Consider the following 25,216-nt stretch of genomic DNA (forward strand, 5'->3'; position numbering starts at 1 on the left):
AGTGGAAGAGGATGGACTGAACTTGGTAAACGGGTAGAAACTTCCTGTCGCGAGGAGCTTGCAGTACGTATCTATATATAAACGCTCCAAATGCGCTGGCTGATCACTGGAAAGCAAGGAGATGCAGATGTTGCTGGCAAAGGGTGTCTGCGTTATTTGGTTTCACAAGAGGTGTGATTAGAGGAGGTACTTGAAGAAGGAGAGAGTAATCGCTTGGCATGCAAAAGTGAGAGGCAAATCCAAGCAGAGGGTCTGGTGCATTGTTGTGAAAAGCGTACTTATCTGTATTCATTTGAAGAAGACAGACGTACGGGACCAGGCAATGGAAATTTTTTTCTTTGAAACTTCAGTGAAAATAGTAACAGAAAGGTTAACGTGGTTATAGAAGTACAGCCTGGTAGCTTATTTCAAAAAGAGTCTAAACCACAAAAGCATTTTGTAATTTATACAATAGAGGTAAGAAAGGTTCCATTTTTCTGTGTTACTGGTATACATTTTTTTGTCTGGAGCTTCTTAGATAACAGTAAGTGTAATAATGTTTTATCTGATTCTCCTAAACATGCAATTAAAGTACATTAGTACCAGCATACTGGTTTATGTTCATTATTAAATGTAAAAATCTAAGAACCCTACATTAATGGAACGTAAAACTTGAGATTTTTAGTTACACAGAAGTCAGAGAATTCAGATGGATGGTTCCCATAGCAACCTATCTCTTCCTCTTTGTGTTTTTCATTTCACTAGAATCTTTCATTACTTGATTGCACCATACATTGTATAGTGCAATTTCATCATAAAATTTCATCATTATATAACTGTGCAAGAGAAAAGAGTGAAGATTGTCTTCACTCAACATTTCCTAACTTTAATGTTTCTGTTGCACAGAAAGCAAAGTGATGCTTAAATGAATTGGGCCCATGATTTAAATGTTTCCTATTTCTTGGAGGGTCTCCATAAATTTGAATGGGTGCTTTGGAATAGCTATAACCAATAAAGCAATTCAACAGAATAGTGTAACACTCCTTTCTTTATAATTGGTTATTGTCTGCTTTACCGCATAGATACATGGCTCCAGTGAGCAGGAGAGACCATTTTTTGCTTGTGTCTGGAAGATTTCTCCAATTCAAATACAGAAAAGAAAGTGATAGTGGAAAATAGAGGGCAGTTTTGTTTTTTGTTTTCTGGCAGTTGAATACAATTTACCAAATTACAACTGTGTGGGGGTAGTCATGGCTGCTAATAGAGTTATCAGTTAGACATCATCGTGGTGGCCTCTAGACAACGTCAGAGAGTTGGGAATTAGCAAAGCAGACTTGCATTCTGAGTTTTTCCATACTGGAAATTTTGATTCTGTGAAGACTTCGTCTGTTACAGGTGAAGAGTCAATGAGGTGGTACTTCTCATCATATAAATGAAAATAGTAATTACCCTTGCAATAGATAGTAAGGTCTTTGGTTCAGAGGACATAAAAATGGAACAGACACAGTGGGCTTGTGAGAACCTTTTTGAGACCTTATTGACTGACTTGGTCTTTATGAGTTGGCAGCTAATGTGAGCATTTCTAAGCCCAAATATCTGTGGTCTCTCAAGCCCTAGAGTGCTGTGCAGATCAGTCGCACAGCAGGTGAACCTGTCCGAAAGAAAGGAGATTCCACTCAACAAAGGTGAGCAAACTAAAAAATACAGCAGAAGAAAATTTTGGAGCTCCACATCTTGAATTTCTGTTCTCTAGTTCTGTTCTAGTTCTAGTTCTGCCAGTTAAAGTAATGCTAAAAGGAGAAGATAATACTGTAGCACCAGACAATGGGCCAGGAAAAGGAAAGGCATTTTGTCCTTATAAGCCTTCCAATTGTGATAATTTTCATTGCCTTGATAAAATCAGACCTGGCTGATAGTACCATATTTTGTGCTCTTGTAGTGGTGATAAATTTTCCATGAAATGAAAGTAAATAGTTGTTTATACTTCATTTTACAGCAGCCAGTATGTCACTAAGTCAGCACTTCTCTTCAGAGATTTATAGAGCAGGATTTAGGCTAAATTGCTGGCATATGAGATTTCAGCCAAAGGTTGTTTTCCTTTAACCATTTTGTTTTTTAAATGCCTTGGTTGATTTTAGGTTATTGGAGTCCAATATAATTACTTGTTTAATTGCTTGGAAAAAGTAGAGCTTCCGTAGTACAAAAGTGGCTTATTTTCTTTATAAATAACTGAAATCTGGCTTGAGGTTCTCTAGAATGCAATGCACTACACAATTGGGTAATTTCATCCTCTTAAAAATCCCTGAATAGTCATTAAATCTTTGGAAACTAGCTAATCTCCAGGAGGATGCTATAGGTCTGGCTATTTTCCAGGGTTTGCAAGAGGCTATGGCAGTTTAACATGGTAAGAAAAATAGTTTCTAAGTCACTGCAAGACTGGGTCAAAGATTGTAGCCTGCTGAAACCCCCTTGGCCTTTTTAATGAGCCCAGTCTTCTCCAATATCCAGAGTCAACCTTCATAAACAAAAGGAGACACTGAGGAAAAAATTGATATTGGGTCCAGGGATCTCATGAATAAGGACTGATCAATTAGGTATTGATCAGCACCCTTCTAGTTTTGTTGTACCAGCAAGTAACATGTATTGTTGTGTTTAAACATAACAATAGGGGTCCTTCATGAGAGATAGGGGTTTGGTAATAGTGTGGAGGACAGTAAAGAAAGAAATAATGCATTAGAACAAGCAAAATTGTAGTCTGTATGCTGGGAAGCCTGAGATAATGGTAAAGATGCTTAGGATTTATTTGTCCTGAATACCACAGGTACCTCGGTACCTTGTTGCAGAGAACAGATGTATCACTTTCCACCCGCTCTCCCAAGGAGAGGAGGACGACTGTTGATGTGAGTGTGTGTATTTGTGCAGTCTGTCAGTCTTTTGTTCTGTTTTCTTCCTTATAACTTCTTGAATATTTGTTCAGTGACAAGCAAATCTCGTGCAAAGGTAGAAGTCTCACAGACAATGAAATTCCAAGTTTTGTGAAAATTACACGCTCCTATGCAGAAGGAGAGATCCATAAAGTACTCCCAGAAGGTGCCCCTGCTGAAGGATGGGTTGCAGCAGGAGTCCTTACATGAATATGCAGCAGAGAATCCACAGAAGGGTAGGTAGAGGGTAGGAGAAGTCCTGAGAGATTTAGCTGCAGGAAAAACTTCACTGGATGTTGCACTTTATCCCAAAATGCAATCCATAGGGAACGAGGCATTACTTCCAGTGCTCACAAAGCTAGGAGATGTGCCTCTGACTGCAGCACACTTGCAGGAATTTCTGTTGCCTAACCTTATCCCAACTCATTGAAGCAGGGCAGAGGGGAGAGGAGGGTTGGACTAGTGAGCTAGGGTCGCCATATCAGCCGATGCATGTGCCAGATGCACTGGATTGATGGGTTTTGCAAGGCAAAAATTAGTCTCTCTCTATTAAGGCTAAAGTTCATTTTGGATAGACTACTGGCATGATTTTGTTAAACCTGTTTTTTTGATTTTCTGGTGAAAATAGAGATTGCTTATTATTGGTCAGGTTTGGCAGCAACTCTAGCTGGTTTATTGCACCTGATTTCCAAGGTTATGACAATAAAAATAAATATATATGAACATAAAAATAGGAGGAAATCCTCCGTACTAGGAATTCCTCCATATTAGGAGGAAATCTAGTCTCTTACTGGGGACTGCTGCAGGCATTTGTTGCATTGCATTGCCTTTCTTCCTCTGAACATTTGAAAGATGGCAGTGCATTTCTGAACCTCTACAAACCACAGAAGCAATCCAGCAGTGGTTCACATGAATGCTAAGTAAACAGTCATCAAGCTTTAGGGCATTGTGAGTGAGCTGAGAATGAGGTGCATCTTCTTGCACCCCGGCATAGTCTTGTGGAGGCAGCAGACGAGGATTTGGGAATGAGAAGATTCTGGAGAGCTCAGTCCAATGAATCTTGAAACCTGGACATTTTATGTATTTAGAGGATACCTGTTTTGTACTTATATGAAGGAAAGGACATTAGCTGGGATTAGTTATTCAGATCTAAAAGGAAGAAATCACTTTCAAGGTATCATACTGTATCTATTAAATCTGTCAAACAACAGCTGATTGCCAAAGCCCTCTTTAGTAATTGGTACGTTTCAGGCTAGTAGCAGTAGACATCGCATGTGACATCAGAAGTCTGTCAGTTCTGGTAGCTAACATTTAAGAGATAGGAGGAAATGGAGAAGTGGAGGGACTCATTCAAGTTGTTTTAACTTCTTAAGGTTTGATTTGAAAGGATTTATAATTTTGTCTGTGTGTCGAGACTAGCTCATGGGATTAGAAGTGAAGTTTGTGTAGGTATGAAGTTTGAAAGGATCTGTGTTGAGATGAAGTCAGTTTTCCAAAATTGCCTAGTTTTGGTTCAGAGGTCCATGAGTTTAGAAGGTTCAGATCTCCTAGGACAGATTGCCATCACTTTGCTGGCCTGGTGAAAACATGAGGTTCAAAGGGTGTGTCTCCACAAGGAGTAGCTTTTAAAGGAATAAGAGGGCTCTGTTTTGAAGTCTCAGGTAGAATACAGAAAGAAAAATACAAACTCTGGGCTTTAAAGATCTAAATACAATATTACAGAAACAAAGTACAGCAAAACTGTAATACTTGAGGGATTTAACAGTGGTAAACTGGGCATTGCAATGATGATAATATTTAGGAAACGTACTCTTTGAAAAGGAACAAAAAGCTCGGATGAGATGCAACCATCCTGAGAAGCCAAAACGAAACCAGCTAGTGCTGCCTGGAGCATCCCACACTAATCACGCAGCACAAGCATAGCCACTTAGCAACAAAAGGCTGCTATGCCGTCTGTGCGCTGTAACTGAGACCACTCAGCCGGGTTTAGACTCAGAATTGACTGCAAGCTGTGTGATGATGCCTGTAGACAACCAAATGATTGTTTGAAGATTTTTGACCTAGGAACTCCTAAAGCTAAATTTGAGGAAACTTACTGAGAATACTGACTTTGTGTACTGTTGCTTGTATTTGGACGGTCCACAAAGACTTGCTTCTCAGATTCTTCTTCAGATGCTTCTCAGATATTAATACCTTACCGCCACAGGTGACTGTTCTTTGATAATCTGTCTGGGTAGATCAGTTAAAACATAGTCGAGGCCAGGCAACCATTTTGGATTGTTAGCTGCTGGTTTAATTATATTTTTAATTTTTTTCTTCATTATTTATCTTGGTGATGATGTTCATGGTTCTGAGGGTTGCTTTGAGCTGCTGAACCTGAAATTCATCTGTTCTGACTTTTCACTAAGCATCTGTTTTAGCAGTATGTTTCCCTGTACTATTAAACTTCAGCACTGCACATTTGTGGTACTGTAACTGGAGTCAATAAAAAGCAAACGCTATGTCTAGAAGCTCTTAATCAGTATTTCACAGCCACGTTAGCAACTCTCTCCTCCCCCTTGTCCTGTCAAGAGCATACACTTAGGAGTGGCAGGGCACTGTTAGTGTCATCCCTTATGTCAAGTTCTAAGGAAGAATTCAGTTTAGATACTCCCCCTTCTTCTTCGTTCAAGAGCACGGATTCCTAAATCTGTTTGCTGGGTTGTTGGTTGCTTTCTTTTTTTTTTTCTTCCTCCTGTGTCTTCAGAGTAAAGGAAAACATTGTGATAATCCACTTTAAACAGTGTGCGTCTTTTGCTGTTAACATTCAGTCATTTGAAATGCATAAATATGTTAAAATAAATCGCACTCTGGATGCCTTAACCCTTTAATGGTATCAGATATGGTGGGAGGGGCCTGTACTAGCACAGGCGCTTTGCTGGATTGCTAACTCCTTTCTTTATTGACGGATTCCAATTCCACAAGAAAAAGGTCTGTATGGTCCTCTCTTTGCTACTGGTCGTTGGAGCCGTACCACATCAATGTGGTAGATCTATAGTCAGGTTTTTTTCCATAAAGTATAATGTAAAACCTTCCACTGCTGGGCAGTTTGTGTTACTGTAACACCACTGAGTCTTTCTTGCAGCCCACGTCAAGCACTGAACTTTCCAAATTATGTATTTCAGACGTTGAGAAAGAAAGGACTTAATGGCTGTGACAGTCCAGACCCTGATGCAGACGATTCAGTAGGTCACAGCCCTGAGTCTGAGGACAAGTACAGGAAAATTAATGAAGATATTGATCTAATGATCAGCAGGCAAAGATTATGTGTAAGTACTCTGAGCTTCCTTTCATTTTTTTTACTTTTTGATATTTCTCTGAACCTGGCAGGCATTGAACAAGAAAGAAAACAAAGGTTGTGAAAGCCCCGATCCTGACTCCTCTTACGCTCTCACCCCACGCACTGAAGAAAAATACAAAAAAATTAATGAAGAATTTGATAATATGATCAAGAGCCATAAAATACCTGTAAGTACCAAAGGTTAGATGGCTGTCTGCTGATAACTGCTGCAGTAACAAACCATAACCCTTTCAGTTCTGGCTTCTTAAGGAAAACATTTCAGCTGGAAACAGGCTTTAATAGCCCAATATACAATTAAGTACTGTGGTCAGAAGATTTCACACAACATATTTTTCTTCCAAGTCTCTGCCTCTGACACATAGACAAAGCCTACTATAGCTGAAACTTACAGAAGGAAGTGAAATATACATATATACATTATATTCACTTGATTTACAGAACTGTTTTACCACACCACTTGCCCAAATTATATCTAAAATGTAACGATGGAAATCTTTCTTTGTGGACAGGCTAACAAACCCACAGAATACTTTCTGTGGTGATATAGAAAAAATGATGTAGAACTGAAATTCTTTTATATATAGTAATTAGTGCATTCTGTATGTGTCACTTCAGTTCTTAAGTGTCTCTGCCAAACTCAGTTGCAGCACTGAAGGGTTACAGCTACTTGCTCGCTGCAGAGAAACAGACTGCATGAGAGCCTAATGGTAGGATTCAGACATGTTTGTGTGTTGGGGTGATTTTACAGCTTTATCAGAGAATTTGCTTTGACCTCATCAGCATTTCTTTAATGCTTTAACATGAGCTAAATTTTGTTTTAACCAAGTCAAAATTTCTAACCATCAGTCATATGCCTTGCCAGATATCTAAGAGAAATAACTCTGCATGTGCTATTTTGTTTGCACAAGACACATGGGGGGGATTTTGTAATTATGTTTAATATTACATTTATAAAGCTGACAAAAAGAATGTGGAACTTACGTTGGTCCCTTCTTCTTTGTGGAAGAAAGAGTAGCAAACCCAAAGATTCACCCAGGTCCAAAGCAGCATATGAATTTGCATAGATAAATGCTTGCTTCCAGAAGAGAGAGTGAAATCGTCTGGATAGGTTCGTCCCGCATTCCCACATGTAGGCTGTGTTGTTGGCTACAAATCGGGGTGTCTGCATACCCAGAATGAGTGAAGTCTCTTCCATAGTGCTAGTCAAATGCATGTACAAAATCTGATACCTAAAATGAGGATACTTTTTCAGGATGCTCTGATTCTGTCTCACGCAGTGCAAGTGTTCTTTACATTAATTCTCAGATCAAAAGTTTTCACGAGTTAATTAAAATTTGAAGAAGTTCTCTCACCTATGGCTAACATGTTTGTGCAAAAATTTAAATAATAGGTATTTTCACAGAGACCAGAGTAGCACCAAATTTCACAGATGAGTATTTGGAATGCCTTGTTAAGAATGCTCAACATGTATATAAAGCATCAGGGAAGTACACGTATATATCCCGTCTTTCTTACCTCCCTTTCATTTGCTGCTTTTGCATAGCTGCTTTTCTGAACAAAAAAGTTCTAAAGCTGTCAGCATGAATTTGGTTTTTCAGGATGGAGCTCAGTTCAATAAAGCAGCAGCTACAACACTTAGAACAGCAGTTATAAGCTGAAATGCTTAACCCTTTGTCAAGTCAAAACTTACCAATTGCCATTCCTTTCCTCTTTCAAGGATGACCTTTGGCTTGTTCAAACCAAGGTGACAGAATTTTCAGTCAGATAGGATTTTACCAAGCTATTTTTCCACCTTCAGAAACTGAGTTTTAGATGTTTTTTCAGATCCTGTGTTGTCTCTCATGCTGCTTGTTTTTGTTCCAACAAAGAAGCACATGTTTATAACCACGTAGTCTTAAAACATGGGGGAAAAAAAAAACCCTGGAAGAACTCATTCCTGGCTAGTAGTAAGTTCTATCACCTTCATTATCACCACAACCATTCAGAAAAAGTTGCCTTTTCTATAAAACTGAGAAGGATCTAGTAATTCGAAACAACACAGCTATTCAAAACATGGTCCATTGCTTTTGTCCTCCCCAAAATTAATGAAATTTCTCTGTAATAGCTCTCATTAAAATTTAACGTTTTGATGCCAAATTTAAAACCAGAGTTAGTCCTATCTCAGCTCTTAGTTTGTCTCTACTGTTTCCTGAGCTGTATTTTGGGTATAATGTAACTTCCTACCTTGCAGAGATGTTACAACATACAATTGATTATTTTTTTGTGGAATTGCTTCAGAGACGCACTCCAGAACTGCCAGTGTTAGCGCTTCTTTTTATATAAGACAGGATGTCCCTTCTTTGAATACTTCACACACTGAACTCAAGGTCTGTGTGCACCGGCAAGCTACTTACCACAAAAAGAAGAATCAGTAGGTGATCTCCCTTAATGCAATAGGAGCTCCTTCCCTTGGTGGAAGCCTAAATATAATGGGAAAGATGGAGCTCAAAACTAGTACATAATGGAATTTGTAAATATACGAGATAATGTTTAACTGTACAAATGAGTATTGCTTTAGGGAAGTTGAAGAAGTTATATTCATGTCCTTGTGACATCAAAAGGTAGCCAAAAAAGTTGGGAGGAAGAAAGCAAAACTGAACAAAAAGTCAACAAGTCAAGCCATTAAATCAATACTTACAAAAATTTGTAAAACAATGCAGCGCCTGTGCCTGGGCTTGTAAGAGAGCAGAGCTGCTGCCAAATGAAAATAAAATTGGCTTTTCCTCTTAACAGCTAAAGCCAATAATGTTTCCTCAGATAATTTTCTAGGGATAAGTATTTATATTGTTCTAAAACATCTGATAATAATTACACATTTATTTGTAGTTTTCATAAGAGTGATGAAAGCAGAAGAGACAGAAATAGTCCACTAGAAGGGAGCTCTAAGTATTTCTGTCTCTAAATAGATGAAGGCCTGCCTGAACGTGGGAGAAAAAATACTTTGCACAAAAAGTTTGGTGCATTCATTTTCAAGGGTTTTGAATTCCCAACTTTTTGCTTTCCACCACATTCTACAACTTGTGGTGTTCACATCTAAGTTAGTGTTGAGTACACTGGCAGTTTCCTTCAAACGGGCAATCTGCTCTCTTTGGTAATTTTGCTCATTGCATACCTGTTAGAGAATAGCTACGACCATGGTCGTGAATTAAAGAATGACAAAGAGCATTCTGAGGCCCTGGAAGGCCATCCTCTCTACGGCTGATACCGTGAGCAATCCCTGGCATGCTTTTGGCACAGGCCAAATTGCACTTTCTCAAACAACTCCGAAGTGCTGTTTGGTAGTTAGCCCAGGCCAGGAACAATTCCCAGTAGTCGGTTTATATGTGACTATGCTGTTTTGGAGGTTGAGAGAGTTTAATAGTATGGACATGGACTGTCCTCTGGCCTCAGATGGCCTCAGTTCCTGGCCATGTTTAACTTACTAATATAGATATTACACAAGTGCATCATAAGCTTTGGTGTTCATCGGGCCTAGCTGTAATAAATATGCCCTGTGACTTACCACCAAGAATGGCTAGGGGATCTGTAGTAGGTTACAGTTCTTGGTAAAGAACGTATAAGACAGTAACAGAAAATTTGGTCAGCCAGAAGCAAAACTGTAGATAGGCGCTGTTTAACACCGGTGCTTATCCAGACAACCTTCTGTCTCCTCTGGACCTTACTATATACAAAAGTGTTAATTAATCTTTGACTACTGATGAGAAAAAATAAAAACTACTATATTCCAGAGTATCATGTGTATTGCACTGAAAAGCAGAGAGTAAAACTGATTTTGCTCTGATCTCTGATAAAATTGCCTGTGAAGAACTCTGTAAACTAGCCTAAGTATATCCAGACTGTAGGTTAGAGGATGCAGATGAAGCCATTAAACATGCAGAAATGAAGAAAATAATTTGTGTAACTAGTTTAAAAATTATTTTATAGAATGACAAAAGAAAGCAAAGTAACTTTTAGCAAAAGCTGTATGTTTCAATGATGATTAATCTCCACTGAGAGTGGCAACAGCAAGAGCAACCAAGACTGGGGCTCTTCTGTGCTGTAACATAGGATAAAGAAGATTCCAGCCCTTGAAGGGTTTCTACATAAAGGAAAGACAGAATAATGACACAAGCAGATGAGCCTGCAGATGAATTGGCCAGACCTTCAGATTTGCATTTGTACCTGGGTCTTAGTTTGGATAGTTGGACAGAGGTTGAGATTAGGGAAATAAGAAAACAGAGGGAATATTGCTGGTGTCAGCTATATGCGCAGGCTCAGCAGGCCAGATTTCATAGATCTCATGACGGAGATGAAGCAGACACTGTGCAAAATGATCCCCAGTGGGTGACACTGAGCCTGATGTGGGCTGACACACAAGCCCCTAAGTATTGCTTAAAGCCTGCAGAATTGGAGGTGGGATCACGTCCTCGGAACAACTAGGCAGAGAGATCTCCACCATGGCACTGCATATTACAGTAATGAGGTACTCTATGTTGGCTTATTCATGCCCCCAGGCTGGATGTGGAGTTAAGACATCCATTCATCATGTGAATTCATTGGCTAAAACTTTTTGAAAAGGCAACAACCATCAGTAGCAGCTGGCTCTGAGCTTCAGAACCAGCCTGTGCATCGAGAGAGCCAGATTGCATCCCTACCTTACACAGAATTTGGGAAACTCCTAAATCCTTTTGTGGCCAATGAAGAGAATGGCTTGCTTCAAAACATACTTGCAGGCTGATAAAATGTTTCAAATCACACTACATGTGTCTATTTCCAAGGAGTTGCGCCTTCAGGCACCATGTACATGCGTACTCCTTGTGCCCTGTGCATGGTAAATTCTCCTTTGAAAGACAAGCCACATAGGCAGCCAGAGAGCTAGGCTTTAACTGTAAAAATGCTTGCAAGAAAAACTGTTGCTCCTGAAAGAAAGGAAGAATCCCTGGGACAGAAGCATACTTCAGCAGTTACATTTGTCAATACATAGTCATTTGTTCTCTTTTTTCCCGATTTGTGAAGCACCAACTTCAGAGTATATTTCAGGATCGCTACACAGGCCATAGCAACACATGTAGTTTTGCTTCTTACCCACTGAACGTTTCCAGAATACCTCTCCTCCCGTACCAACCCGTACTTAAACCCGTCTCTTCAGTCAACTCTTCAAACAAAAGTTGACTTTAGGGGTACGCTTTGGCTCCTTGGCCAAAGGGACGAGTGTTCCAGAGACGTGGAGCCCTGGCCAAGAAGCTCTGTCAGCAGGCTGTAGACGTTTAAACTGAGGTCGCTTAGCTTGAGTGTCCTAACTGATCTCAGCCCTCATGCTAGGGCGGAGAGAGAGAGAGAGGCACATTTCTCTCAGAAAACCAAGCCACAGAGAGAGTTATAGAGCTAAAATAACACCTTGAAAGAAGTCCTGAGGCATTCATTAAGCATATTCTTCACATGATGCCCTGAACGAAAATCTTGCTGTGCCTTATTATTTGTTTGCTATGTTTCAGTGGTTAAGCAAAAAGATTCCTATATATTTAGAGCTAAATTGTCTGCCCCGAGAAAGGGGATAGGACAAAGGAAACTTAAGGGGTAACCGTAATTTGACAGCCAGTGCTGTAATATGCAGGGCACAGCCAACAGATCTGACTAGCCAGAGAAGATGTGTGTGGGTGGCACAAGGTCAGGCTGTCTCTGCTGCCTGACACAGCAGATTATGTGTCCAGTTCTCAGCATACTCCCTCTAGGTCCTTGGAGACTTATCAGTACAATCATCTGTCAACAATAAAATAAAAATCTGTGAGTTCCTCCCTCTGAAGATGTCACCGCAAGGCTAGTTTGAAGAATTTTTTGAAGAGTTAAGACTGTTGAAGTGTTTAAAGATTTTTAAGTGGTAAATTAAAGAGTATTTGGTTTGCATTCAGATTTTTGAACAGTAAAAATGCTGTTGGGTAACTCTGAAAAAGTTTTCTGTCCGTTCACAAGGGCAGGAAGCTAAATATTAAAAAAGCAAGCAAATTAAATATGGAATTCTCATGTATTTGCATGATATAAGAACCATGGGTTTTAATGAAATTCAGACAAGCCTCGCTCAAAAAAACCCCATCCAACAAACCAACCAACAAACCTGAGCTGGGAATATTGTACTGTGCTTTCTAAGAGCATAATGAATATCAGGCACTGCATCTCCTCACACTCCCTGTCAGACCTAGAGTCAAGTGGCATAATTTGGTCCAGTTTGCAAAAATCTTTATTGAAAAAGATTCTTACAAAGGAAAGGCTCTATAGATGTTACTTTTAAGTGGTGATAGCAATATATTGAAAAGGCATTAAGAAATAGTCCCCCTCCAAAACCAAGAACCAGAAGAATGGTATATATGTAAAGTTCTTGTATTTGCTTTGTGTCCTTGAGTAGAACTTGTTTCTTTTAAGCCCTTCCCAAACTAAGCTAGAAATTTAAAAAAGTCATTTACTGTGTTGGTGCTTTTAACATGATTTGGGATCATTCTGGTTGCTAAAGCAACGTATGCTGAAATTAAAGCTTTCCCTTTTGCATTCCGCCCCTTCTAATTTTTCTTCATGCAATGAAGTCATCATAATCATGCACCTTTGATCTCGCAGTCATCTGTGACACTAGATTAAGATATCACAAGTGAACAATTACGACTTCACTGAATGAAAGAAACAGAAAATTAAGCTTCATGAAGCAAGGTTTTGTTTTAAACAAAAAAAAGAAAAAATCTTTCCTGTTCTTACAAAGTAAATGTGCAAACTGCACTGAAGCAGGATGGAATCACGATTTCAAAAATGATATTTAAAAGCCTTGTTAACTCCATTTAAAACTCTTCTCTTGACTCTTAGTGGGGGGAAAGCTTAAATATTTTAACCACCAACTACAACATATTTGAACTAAATATAGAGTAACTGTACTTGAAGACTGTTGTGCTTCTGTACTATTCTTGTCTTTGTTTCCCTTTTTCGCTTGCACAGGCTGTTCCACCACCAAACTTTGAGATGCCAGTTTCTATCCCAGTGTCCAACCACAACAGTTTGGTATACAGTAACCCAGTCAGCTCGCTGGGTAACCCCAACCTTTTGCCACTGGCCCATCCTTCTTTGCAAAGAAATAGCATGTCTCCTGGCGTGACGCATCGGCCTCCGAGTGCAGGTAACACAGGTATGCTGTGTTCAGTGTCATCCCTTTAAATGTTGTTTTATTGCCTTCTTGTGTTCCTTAGGTCACTTTAAACTGTACTCTGAGAAACAAGAGCTCTGTTTTTACTAGTCATAACAGTTTATCCAAAATTGCTGTGCTGAAAAATCAAAAGAAGAGCCAAAGAGGTTTCTATTCTCAAATTAGAAAATAAAAAACCAGTGTCCTAGAAAAAGCTGAATATTGACTAAGATTAAAGGAAATCAATAAAGGATAAAAGAGCAGACAATTTGCTGTTTCATAAAAAGGCAACTTGTCTACTTAATACATGCAAGAACTCACTACACTGTAAAACTTAAGTGGGGAGGGGAGAATGTGTGGCCAATGCAAACAAGTTAAAGCAAGTAAAATAGGCCACTAGTTACTTTAAACGGCAGTCTAGAGGCTAAATACAGAATTTGTTGTTATTTTAACAAATTATTATTGTTGCTCACAAGTTCCTTGATGGGTAATGTTAGTTGAGCTCTACTTGAGAGTCTTGTATAGCAAGAGGGTAAGTCCCATGCTGATGATGATGAGGGGTGACCTCTGAACACGATAAGCAGGGATTAGGTTCATTCAATCTGTCTAGCTGAAGCAACATCAACATCCTTAAGTATACAGGGTTCAAAAAACCATCTGAGGTCTGCAAGCACAAAGGGAAGTGTTAAAAATACTCGGAATGAATGTCTACGAAAGGCTGAGAAAATTAAAACAAAAAGTTATGCAAATATGAGCTTCTGAGTTAAGTTCTCATCCAACAACTTTCAGTCTCTTCCTCCTGGTCCTATGTGGAGGACTTTGCTTTTCTGGCTAATGCTGTTTTCAGATGCAGGTATGCTAAACATAAATTTCAGATATGATTGATATTCATATGCTGTGGAAGTATGAAAATAAAATAATGAAAAATTGGGTACCTTATATTTTGTTTGTCCTTGAAAAGCAAATATCTTGTATGTGTAGCATTAAACATTACAATTTTATGACTATGGGTTTGATCTGATGCCTGTTGGAGTCAGAAGGAAAACAGTAGTGGTTGTTGGATCAGGCCATTTGAAAGCAGGGAAAATGTTAGGACTGTTTTGAATGTTTGCCTGTTACGTTTTGTTGTACTCACTTGAAGTATTTCATTTCAACCCCCGTAGGTGGCCTGATGGGTGGGGACCTCACAACCGGTGCAGGCACCAGTGCAGGTAAAGAGTAGAGAATGTATGTTTAGTATTCTAAGTGAAAAACAGGCTTCCTCCAAAGGCTGAGTCCTAAAATATATAGGGGATATTAGAAAGTGCTCAGCATTGGCAAGGGGGGCTAAGGTTCCCCCAGCTGGGGGGGAAGGAAGGGGCTGTTATCTGTGCTTCACTTGAAGTAGGAAGAGACTGGTTTCAGGCACAGAAATCTTGTGCTTCACCCAATTCCATGTATACAAATACCTGATTTCCTTCACATTAGCTTGTCCATAAAAACTTTTGGGTCCATTACATAGCCCTATTCAGGCAAAACTCTACTGAGGCCAGTGGCTGAAATCCTGATCCTTTGAAGTCAGAGGGAGTTTTTCCATTGACCTTAGTGGAATCAGGGTTTCATTTTATGAATTTAAGCTTTAGTAAAGACTGAAATATTGAGTCTTCCATTAGCCTTCCAGCTACTGAGCACTGATTTCATTTCATGCTTAAGACCACTGACAGCCATCTAAATCTGATAGCATTTACTTAAATAATCAGTAATTAACTTAAGCTTAGTTTTAAGCATTTACTTAAGTGCTTTGGGACCCAGTGGGGAAGGTTTTTCAAAATACCCAGGCAGAGCAAAAGTTTAGCTCCTTTAGTCATATTCCCTTAGAGCTAATGAGAGCTGTACTTGTTAAGGCCTGTGTTATCAAAGCAATGTTGCTGAAGTAGTCCCCCTTGCTCAGTAAACTCAGTGGTTTGTTAGCAAGGTCAGCAGTATTCCATTATTACAAATACAGATTACAAAAGACAATGGGAAGATTACTGTTTCAGTTTGAGAAGTAAACACATATGTTAGAAGAAAATAAATTGAGTAGTAAAACGTGGAGCACATCCAATTTTACTGGATTAACTGCTCTCAGTAAGAACTGTACAGAAAAATAGTTGGAATATCCATTTGTGCACTACAAACCAGTGGTGAGATATATGCTGATTCTGACACTGTAGCATAAAATGACTTATAAAGAAATCCTGGCTATAACAATCTTTTCTTTCTTGGCTCTTCTCAGCCTGATTTAGACCACCCCCCTTTTATCTTCACACGTAGATGAGTCACAGCTGTTTGTGAGCTGCATCTGTAGTAGAATTGAAACTGCACAGCATTGTATCAGAAAGGCACTTTAACCTCTTGCTGAAGCTTTGAGAGGTCATTTCGTATTAATTTAGGAGTAGGGTAAGCAGACTACAGGAACTTAGTTATTAGTCTCCTTTGTTTTCAGAAGAAAACATGATAGAAAATTACAGTTTTGTTAATCATCTTTTGTTAGTCCGTGAAACACAGCTAAAGAAGGGTTCATTCTGGTGATGTTTGCATTTCATCTCTTTTTTCAATCTTACGTATAGTAGAAACTTCAAGTACAGCAACGGAGAAGTCGGAGAGGAAATAGATTGCCCTATGAAGGGGCTCCCTCTTCTGGCTTGTTGAGAAATAGCATTGTGTCCTTCTGGTTTCCTCGTTCTTTAAAAAGGACGCTGAAGAAGCAGTTAGTATAGAAGGCAAGGTTTTCTTTTCAAAGGGGCACACGCTAAAACAAGAGCCGTTCTACACATGCATTCGGCTTAATAATTCCATGTGTTTAATGAAATATATATATCAGTATGCTAGGTTAGAAGTTAAATTCTTTTAAAATATATATTTTTTTCTTGAAGTTATACTAAGAGCATTTATAAGCATATAATAAGAGGGATAGCTTGATAATTTACTTGCAAATAAAGAATTTGTATTACCTGTGTGCAGTATTATACATTAAGCTCTCAAGCAATGTAACTTTGGAGTAGGCAATTGATTTGAGGGGTATGTATATGTGGGGCATTGCTAGGAATTCATCATAAATATTTAATTGTATGAATAGTCTTTGTTCTTTATCTGGCAATAAGAGCTTTAAACACCATTAAAGATGTGTTTTCTAAATGTCTTAAATGCAGAGCAGTAGCAAGAATTTGATACAAGGCTGGAGGAAGATGAAAGGTCACTGTAAGGTTGAATCTTCTGTCTTAGTTGCATCATTCCACAATGCCACTGTTTTGGACAGTCCTTGCTCTCTTTAGGGTGCAGAAGAATAAACATCAAAAGTTCTCTTTGTTCATCATTCCTCATAAGAAACAGAGACCTCTGTGTTTTTTTTCTAATTGGCAACTTAGAAGTCATGTGGTTTAATCTGTTGGGGTTCATATTTCTTGCCAAATTAGAACATTATGAATTTGCATTTTTCCACAGCATCCAAAAATAGCATATATTCAAAATAACATACTCCAAAGAAGAAGAGTCTAAAGAGTTTCATTTCTGTCACAACAAAATGAAACTACTTTTGATTGCAGACACCAGGCCTCAGTTTCTGCATTACTTTAACAAATCACATTATAACTGCAATATAGGAAATGGAAAAAGATACTTAGGTTAGTTAAGCCTCTGTTTTGAAAACTATGTTATTTTGTTGGTTTGGATTATTCCAAGTAATAACCCTGACATCATCTGCAATTTACCTTGGGAGTCAACCCAAGACATAAATAGAACTTAAGAAAGCTGACTACTTTATTATCCTACACAACTAAATACCAGCAGTGGTATTTTTAACTTAAACCAAGGTTATCTCAGGTTTGTTAAAGTAAATTTGTTCTTAGACAAATACTGTTTGGACAGTTTATATCATGTGATAATAGCAAAGTCCAACAAAATTGGAATGAACTTACCATTTAGTATAGTTGCTAAATTCTAAATACAGCAATGTCTTTGGCACCATTCTCTCAAACCAGAGATTTTTAATTAGAGAGAGATAAGAAATTTTTGGACTCAAATCAGTATGCTCTGAAACCACTTAGAGTCACTCACTTCAGCTTACCCCATAACTAACATGAAAATTAAGTGACATATAACCAGTTAACCTAATAAAGTGTGTGAAGTTGTTTTAATTTTTAAGGAGTGTATTTATTCTTAAACAAAACCAATTAAGTCAACAATAACTTGATCAGAAACAAATAATATCTATGAAATAGAACTTTCAGTTGTGTAAATTATCTGAACTCAAGTTTTATACAGTGGTTCAATACTTATGTTGAAAGCTGATGAAAGATTAAGACTTGACAAATGTATCGGTAGTTTAAAAATCAAAATACAATGGTTCTGGGGAAGTCTTTAATATTTTGGTTTTTAAAACCTCTAATTGAGTTATAATTTTCATTTTGTTTCATTTTGTTTCCATACAGTTTTCAAATTATGACCTTTTGTATTTTATAATGAAGTTTTATTTTGAATGGAATAAGCCCATCTAGATCAACAGAATTTCATTAAATTTTCACTATTATAAATAATAAAATAGAAGGAAAAATTCATTCTCAAGTTTTAAATCTAGAATGGGTATATTAAAAATATAATTTTTGCTTTAATTGTTTATTAATTTTGTATAATTTATTTGTTTCACCATTGATTTCTATACTACCTCCATCTTGACATTAATATTAAACTAAAAGAACAAGTTATTCAAAACTCGGGGCTCTAAAAATGCTGTCAAAGGGGCTAAGTGTGTGTTCTCTGTAAATTATGCATCCTTAGACTACCTTTAAAGCTGCTCTCTAAAATTATTAGACACTGAAAAGATCAGTGGTTCCTTTTGAAAAATTCATGTCTTTTTAATAACTGAATCCCATATTTACATATAAATCAGCAGCTAGTCATTTCCTTCTGGAAATTAAGCACAACCTAACAGTGGCCTTCTCATCTTCTCAGAACTCAGGTCCTGGATCTGTCAGCCAGTATTAAAATTTGCTAGTGCTTTACTGCTAATTTTTCTTTTCTTGGTCATGTACTGATTGTGGGTGAAGGTGTTATATATTCTATTTGTATTTGAAGCCAAACAAATATATATGTAATAGTAATTTTTTAATGTATAAGCCAGGTATTAAGGTAGAGGCATTCTGGATGTTATCTTCTCAAAAAGAATGATTTACTAAAAAGAAACAATCTGCCCCAAAAAGCCTATAAGCAGGAGCAAAAGTAAGCAAGGATCTGAAAGGCACCTAACTCCATTAGTCTCTTTTACAACTCCAAATATAAATAAGCAAACCAATGCTAAATAACAGAAATTTAAAAGATTACATAAATATTCTCCATTGTGCCCTGAAATCATGTTTGGCAAGTCAAGAGAAGTTAATTCATAGGCAACAAGTGTGGAATATGTTAAATAAACAAATGAGCTTAGAACAATGATTCCCAAACCACAGTTTATGGGCAACCTGTTAGGACTGGGGTTGCCAGGGAGAACATAACAAGTCATTGGCCCTCTCTTGTTATTTGATCAGTGCAGTTGTCCACAGACCTCTGATCTAAAGATTGGGCAAGATACTGTACAAAAGTGTAGTAAACAAGAGTTCCTGCCCAAGGAAGTTTACAATCCAAAAGAAAGAACATACAATCATTCATAGCAGAGTTCATGATGCAATAGTGCCAAACCCAAACAATAAGAAATCACAAATTGTTAGGCTGGCTTAAAAACCGTGAAGGGGCATGAGAAACGAGCAACACAAAGAGCTCTCAGATTCTTTTTCTTTTCACTCTTTCTACAGGCTTTATGCCATTAAGTGTTGCTTTTCCAAGCTTTCCTCTGTAAAAGGAAGATACATTTTTTTTTCCAGGCTGTGTCAATCCAGGAGTTGGTGTTTTAGGGAAAGTATCTACTAGTGGGAGATTCGTGATAAAGCAATAATAACAGTAGAACTTGTTTGACAGCTCTAATACATGGTATGAAGGAAATTGTCTATCTAACAGTACTTGAAATTCATGTCTGTGTAGGCAGCCAACACAGGCCTTTCCAAAATTAAGTCCTGTTTCTGCCCTAGACAACTAATCTATTGCATAGAGCTAATTCAGAACCTTTTTGTACAGGTAAATATCACATCAGCAAACCTTTGAGAATAGATCTGAAAGGGTGGAGGCTGTTGTCCGTGTAAAAGTCAAAAAATATCACACTGACTTTGTACGTTGTTCAGAAAGGTTTGATGTGTATATTTTCAGTTAACTGATGTGACCTCTATCTGAAAGAGATCCATGTAAGTTCACTCTGGGTAGACCTCCACAAAAATCTGTGGAAATTTGGCTGTTATTAGGTTTCCATCAGTTGTGTAAGTGTTGACTTAGTAAGTTATTTAGTTATTCTCTGTCTCATTGTCGCTCTAATCGGCAGTGTCTCAATATTTGTATTTATAGAAAGACAGCTTGAAAGGATTGAAAGGGAGAAAGCCCTAAGTTCACATGTAATGAACAATTAGTGAGTCATACAAACTGTGGTTCTTTGTAAGTAGGATTTTAAAGACAAGCATGATTGACGACTTATGACAAGCAATTACAAATATTCCTCTAGAATAACTTGGATTCTTTGGATAAAATCCTTTTCCCAGTGAAGTCTGTGGGAATTTTATGCCGTACTTCAGTGAGACAAGGATTTCACTCACTATTTTGTCTGTCCGTTCCTGTTCATCAGGACTCCACATTGTCTTTTTCTGTTGCACATTGCAGTACGTATTCTTGTTCAGATGCAGAAAATATAAAAAAGGCATTGCAAATCAGCAAACATCTGGATTTCATGCCTACTCTGAGTACTGAAAGAGATAGTTGATGCCTTCTGGATCTGGAATGCAGCAAGGACTTTGCTCTGGGAAGAAAAACAAGAAATGCTTTTAACCTCTTGAAGCTGGGATTGCAGCCACACCCGGAAGCTCCTGGCAGTATTGAGTGAATATGACCCCTGCCCTTTAACTTTTAACATGATTCACCAATTAAGATTTTCGAGCCATACGTTCCAGTTGTTTTCCAAATCTCTTGCAAGCTGATTTTCCCTCGATAACAGCTGGAACAGTCTCCCAGAACCCTGGGGGTAGGGAGCTAGCGGAGAGAGGGAAGAGATTGTCATTGGTCTTTTCTTTGCATCTGCTTAAATTCCAAAACAATTTCAAGTAGTATTTTTCTATGCATGAAACACTTCCCTTCTGTGTGTAAATCTGTTCCAGCAGTATAGACAGGGGAGAAATACAAGGACGTATGACTTGTATTTAAATATTTAGTTTTGAAGTTTTTCTGATGTTGAATTTTAAACTGTGTGTTCTTCATTTTTCAATAGTTGTGAATGTATCAAAAACAGACAATTTAACATGTAGTAACTTAGTGCTGTGTATGAAAAAAGATGTTAACACCTATTTCTAAAGTTTTTTTGGGGAAGCAAAAAAGTACATTTCAAGTTTCAAAAAGTTTTGAATTTTATACTCAGTTTATAATTGGAGTTATTTCTTGTCCTGAAATATTCTTTAAAAAAGCATTTTTCCCCAAAATGGTAGTTGCTTTGAAACAACCATGAAAGCAAATGATTTGTCCTTTGAAAAGGCTCTCAGGTAGTCGGGAAGAAAGGTATAGTCCTCTACTCTTCCCAGGCTCATATGTCTTCCTGTATATCTTCATAAAAAATTATATTTTCCCAGTAGTGTAGTTTTCCTCTTTCCTCTAGTTTTGTCTTTCTTCTGACTCTGTAACGGCTCATATAAAAGAAGAAAACATGCTGGTTTTTGCACAGAAGGGAGTAGAATGGAGTGTATTTTCAGCTAACGTACAAGATGGAGGGAGATAATATCACATGCTTATAATATGCATTATTTAATTGTTTCACTGGAATAAGAATTAGCTTCTAATCGTAAGTGAGCAGCTAAGTCCTGCAAAGGTATTGGGCAGGGGCAAATCTGAGACAGATGAGGTCCAGATATAATTTTGTACATGCTGTGCAGATCAGGTCTGGGCCACTTACTGCAGGATTTTCAGAAAAGATGTCAAGCAGGCTAAATTTCAGATGAGCACTTTTGAAAACTGTCCTTGATTTTTGGTATTGACCTCTCCTAATAGACTGGAGTTAGTGTAAAAGAATTCTGCATTCCTAGTGCGGAGAGTAGCACTAACCTGTGCAAGCGTGAGCAGGAAGGAGGGAGGAAGGAATACCACATGAGGTAGGAGGCACTGCACTCTGTCTGATGGTAACATCTATAGGTCCAGTGACAGGGGTAGGCTAGTTATTTCACCGTGGTAAGGCACCTCTAAGTGACTGTCTGGCCCCTGGTGTTTACCATGGACCTTAAAAAGCACCAGAAAGCTGATAATGCACAGAAATACTGTTCTGATGCTCACTGTGCAGTGCCCATATTTTTAAACTAAATATTTTTATATTTACAATATATGTATATTATATAATATATATTAAATATTTTATATTTTAAAACTAAAAAAATAAAAGGGTAATCCTTATAAAGCATAAAACTGAAGACTATTGTGTAATTGTCTTAAGTGATCATTCTCAATAATTACAACCTAGTTACTTTGCTGATTAGGTGAACCTTCAAGCCAAACAAGATAATTTGAGATACGTGTTTTTAGAGATAGACATAGATAGTGATATACAAACAGCAGAACAAAATAGTATTGTGGAAGTGGAAACAAATGAATCGGTACAATCAGAGGTAAAGATATAGGCAACATAGCATTTCTGTATTAAAGCTATATGCTCTGAAATTCCTGAAACAAGATGCTATTAGAGAACCACCAAGGCAATCGTAAGATGCTGTGATCAGACAATTAAGAGTATAAGCATGCTTTCAATAATAACTGTACTGGAATATTGAAAAATGCAAACAGGACCAGGACTTGAATTGTCTATTGCTCTGTTTCTGTGTTAGGCAAAAAGGGAGGAATAAAAGTGATAGCTTTAAACAGACAGAGCTCTCCTCCTTTTCCCGGTGTATACTGAATTTGAGACACACCCTTCCTGCCTATGTGTTACACCCCTATTCCGAAGGTTAGAAAGAGCGAGTCCAGAGATGATGTGAAATAAAATGTCCGCCTGTAGCTTGAGAAACCTAATTGCAAGAAGTGTTTTGAACGGTTGCTTACAGTCCCTTATGTGGGTAACCACAGGCTAATTCTGTAGATAGTCAGGTGCCACCTTTACATTTATTTTATTAAGGTGTGAACTTTGAGCATAGTCTAAGGAGGGAGAACACTTAATGCAAGAGCTACTTAAAAATACATTTATATATGTCTTATTATAGCAGCACGACATAAACCACAGCGTTGGTGATCAGGTTAGTTTGCCGTATACTTAGTCATGCACTTGATTCAGCAGTAGAGTAATTGCATGAAATGTAACAGTCTGTGATACGCAGCTCAGATTTTGTTCTCGTGGTCTTTCACTCTCTGTGAACAAACTCATATATTTCTGCTTGACTGAAAAATATCTCAGATATCTAGCCTCCTAGACCAGTGACACTGCCTTAGTTTTCCGGAAATGTGTTTTGCAGTGCTCTCGGTTTTCGAGTAGCCAAAGGGTTACTTCTTTACTTTCAGCTTCTTGCCTGAGAAGCATCTTCTCTGTCTTGAAGGAAATCTGAGCCCAGTTATTGCAGTATTGGACACACATGCCCTTTTTCAGCAAACGATGTGTGCACCTGCAAATACTCGACATGTAATAGACTCTAAGGATGTTCCAAATTGTAGATGGCACTAGTTCGCGGATTAGATTCAATGTTGACTACTTCACCCGTGTAAACAGTTCATTAAGGTAGCTGGCAGTACGTGACTTGTAGATCTGAAGAGGCAGAGTTGGTCTTTAATTCCTTCGTGAAAAGGAACATGGTGCCAGGGCGCTGTGGGGCTGGCGGCTCCCAGGACTGGCAGCGGCGGGGGCTCCTGGCGGGCCAGGGCCGGGCCTCACCACCGGGGCCCGTCCCACCGCCCAAGGGAGCAGAGCACTGAGGGCGGCCGGGGCAGCCCCAGCCCCTGGCGTTGGGGATGGGGACGGCCCGTCGGCCCATAGGAGGCTGGTTAGGCCTGATGGTGCCCAAGGTTTTTAGAGGACTGTTAATGATAGTAAGCATGACATTAGGCAGTTAGACCCAGCCTCTCAAGCTATGTAGGATCTCAGCCTAAGAGCTTCAGGCAGCCCAGGGACATAGCAAAACTGGAAAATGAATGGAAAATGGAAGTCAGTTTTTTGACACTACATTACAAATATAGGCAAATCGTATGCACAGTTTTCCTTGGCAAATTTGACCAGACAGTTTATCTCCACTGCAATGGGAGCGGTGGAGATTTGCCCGACTCCCAGAATGAGATGTTCTCAGTAAGTCCTATAATCCTGAAATGGGGCACAACAGCATATCCTTTTCTTCTGTGCACTCTCAGTGCAGGTGGCCCTCACATACACCAGAACTGCCGACTGTTAACATCATTTTAATGATTCCCAAATACTGCCCTTTTCCCAGTATGGGACAACTGTAGTGCCATCAGAGCCCTTTACATACCTTTAGACTTAAAGAGCAAGAATTTCCCATTAACAGTTGTAGTATCACAAGAATGAGTTAGAGAGAGAATGTCGGCATCAGATATCAGCTGAGTATTTTATTGCTGTAGGGATCTCTAAATTTATATTTACATTAAGTTATAACAAGAGGCAAGAGTTGCTGAGATAGTTTTCTCCTCTTTCTCTCCCTAGCCATCCAAACGTCTGTACATTCACAGCATTTTATTTCTATTTCAGTCCTTTTGGACTGAGCAGCTGATATTTCACAAGATGCCTGAGAATTCTTTCACACAAAGTCACTAGATTTTACGTAGCACATCTGTCTCAGGTGACTCCCAGTAATTCAGTAAAGAAGGTCCATTAGGGTAATGTTGTGGGAATGGACAGGTACTTTAATGTAAAGATTTTGTTTTTCTGGGTGAGCATATTTCCAGATTGGTTTTCTTCTACCATTTAGTTAGTAAAGGTCATGTACTGTGAAATGACTAACATGCAACATGTGAGTAAGAAATTTCAATTAGCTCCTTCAAAAATTATCTTTAGGTGAACACAAGTACAGTTCCCTGGCATTAGTGCATTATTGTTGGTGTCTGTTTCGTTTGGGTCATAAGCAATAAGACCTGTGTCTACACTTTAAAAAAAATTATAAGATGTAAGAAGAGAAAAGGCACCTATTCATTGCCTTGTAATTACTATTAGGCACAGCTGCCATTCTTTTAGGTAGTGGGATACAGAATCAAGTGAAGACTACAAAACTGGGTGTAAATTTAGCAAAATTTCTATTACTGCATTTATTGGTTTTTTTCACTTATTTTTCTTGTATTTTAAAGTCCAGGGTAACTTATAGCATAGTTGGGTCTCATATTCATATAGACTCATTCTAATTCTAACATCCCTTTTAAGAGGCTTAGTGGTCAACCATCATGTCATAGGTATGGGATGTGTATTGAAGATATTCTTCTTGGAAGGATTATGATAATTTCCACAAGTAAGAGTATATGCTTGTTAAGAACTGGAAATGACCACTAATATTTACCAAAACTCCTTCAAGAATTTGAAAGCTCTTTTCCTATTAAAATTAATGGGAGGTATGAGTCCCAGGTTCCTGAAGATCTTGTAAATTCTCAACACATACGGTCAGTGAGAAGCATAACAAAGAGCAAAGAAAGGACATGTTCATTGTGTGTCTTGTTCTTAATTCTTCTAGGACTACCACAGAGGTTTTG

At 38.3% G+C, this 25,216-nt stretch overlaps 1 protein-coding gene across 11 annotated transcripts in view; it reads left to right on the forward strand.

Annotated features, from left to right (window-relative positions):
- LOC135323497 (myocyte-specific enhancer factor 2C) overlaps nt 1–25,216 on the forward strand; it is a 126,931-nt gene that overhangs the window by 82,743 nt on the left and 18,972 nt on the right. For 5 of the 11 annotated variants that reach the window (XM_064500790.1, XM_064500788.1, XM_064500795.1 and 2 more), the window contains exons 4-6: nt 6,068–6,211; nt 13,237–13,423; nt 14,584–14,631. In XM_064500790.1, the coding sequence (XP_064356860.1) occupies nt 6,068–6,211; nt 13,237–13,423; nt 14,584–14,631 (379 nt within the window). Of the gene's footprint in view, nt 1–6,067; nt 6,212–6,272; nt 6,411–13,236; nt 13,424–14,583; nt 14,632–25,216 lie in introns of all 11 variants that reach the window. The other 6 variants (XM_064500791.1, XM_064500793.1, XM_064500797.1 and 3 more) reach the window with 3 other exon arrangements.

Source organism: Dromaius novaehollandiae, chromosome W (genome assembly GCF_036370855.1).
Source record: "Dromaius novaehollandiae isolate bDroNov1 chromosome W, bDroNov1.hap1, whole genome shotgun sequence".
In the NCBI taxonomy this organism is placed as follows: Eukaryota; Metazoa; Chordata; class Aves; order Casuariiformes; family Dromaiidae; genus Dromaius; species Dromaius novaehollandiae.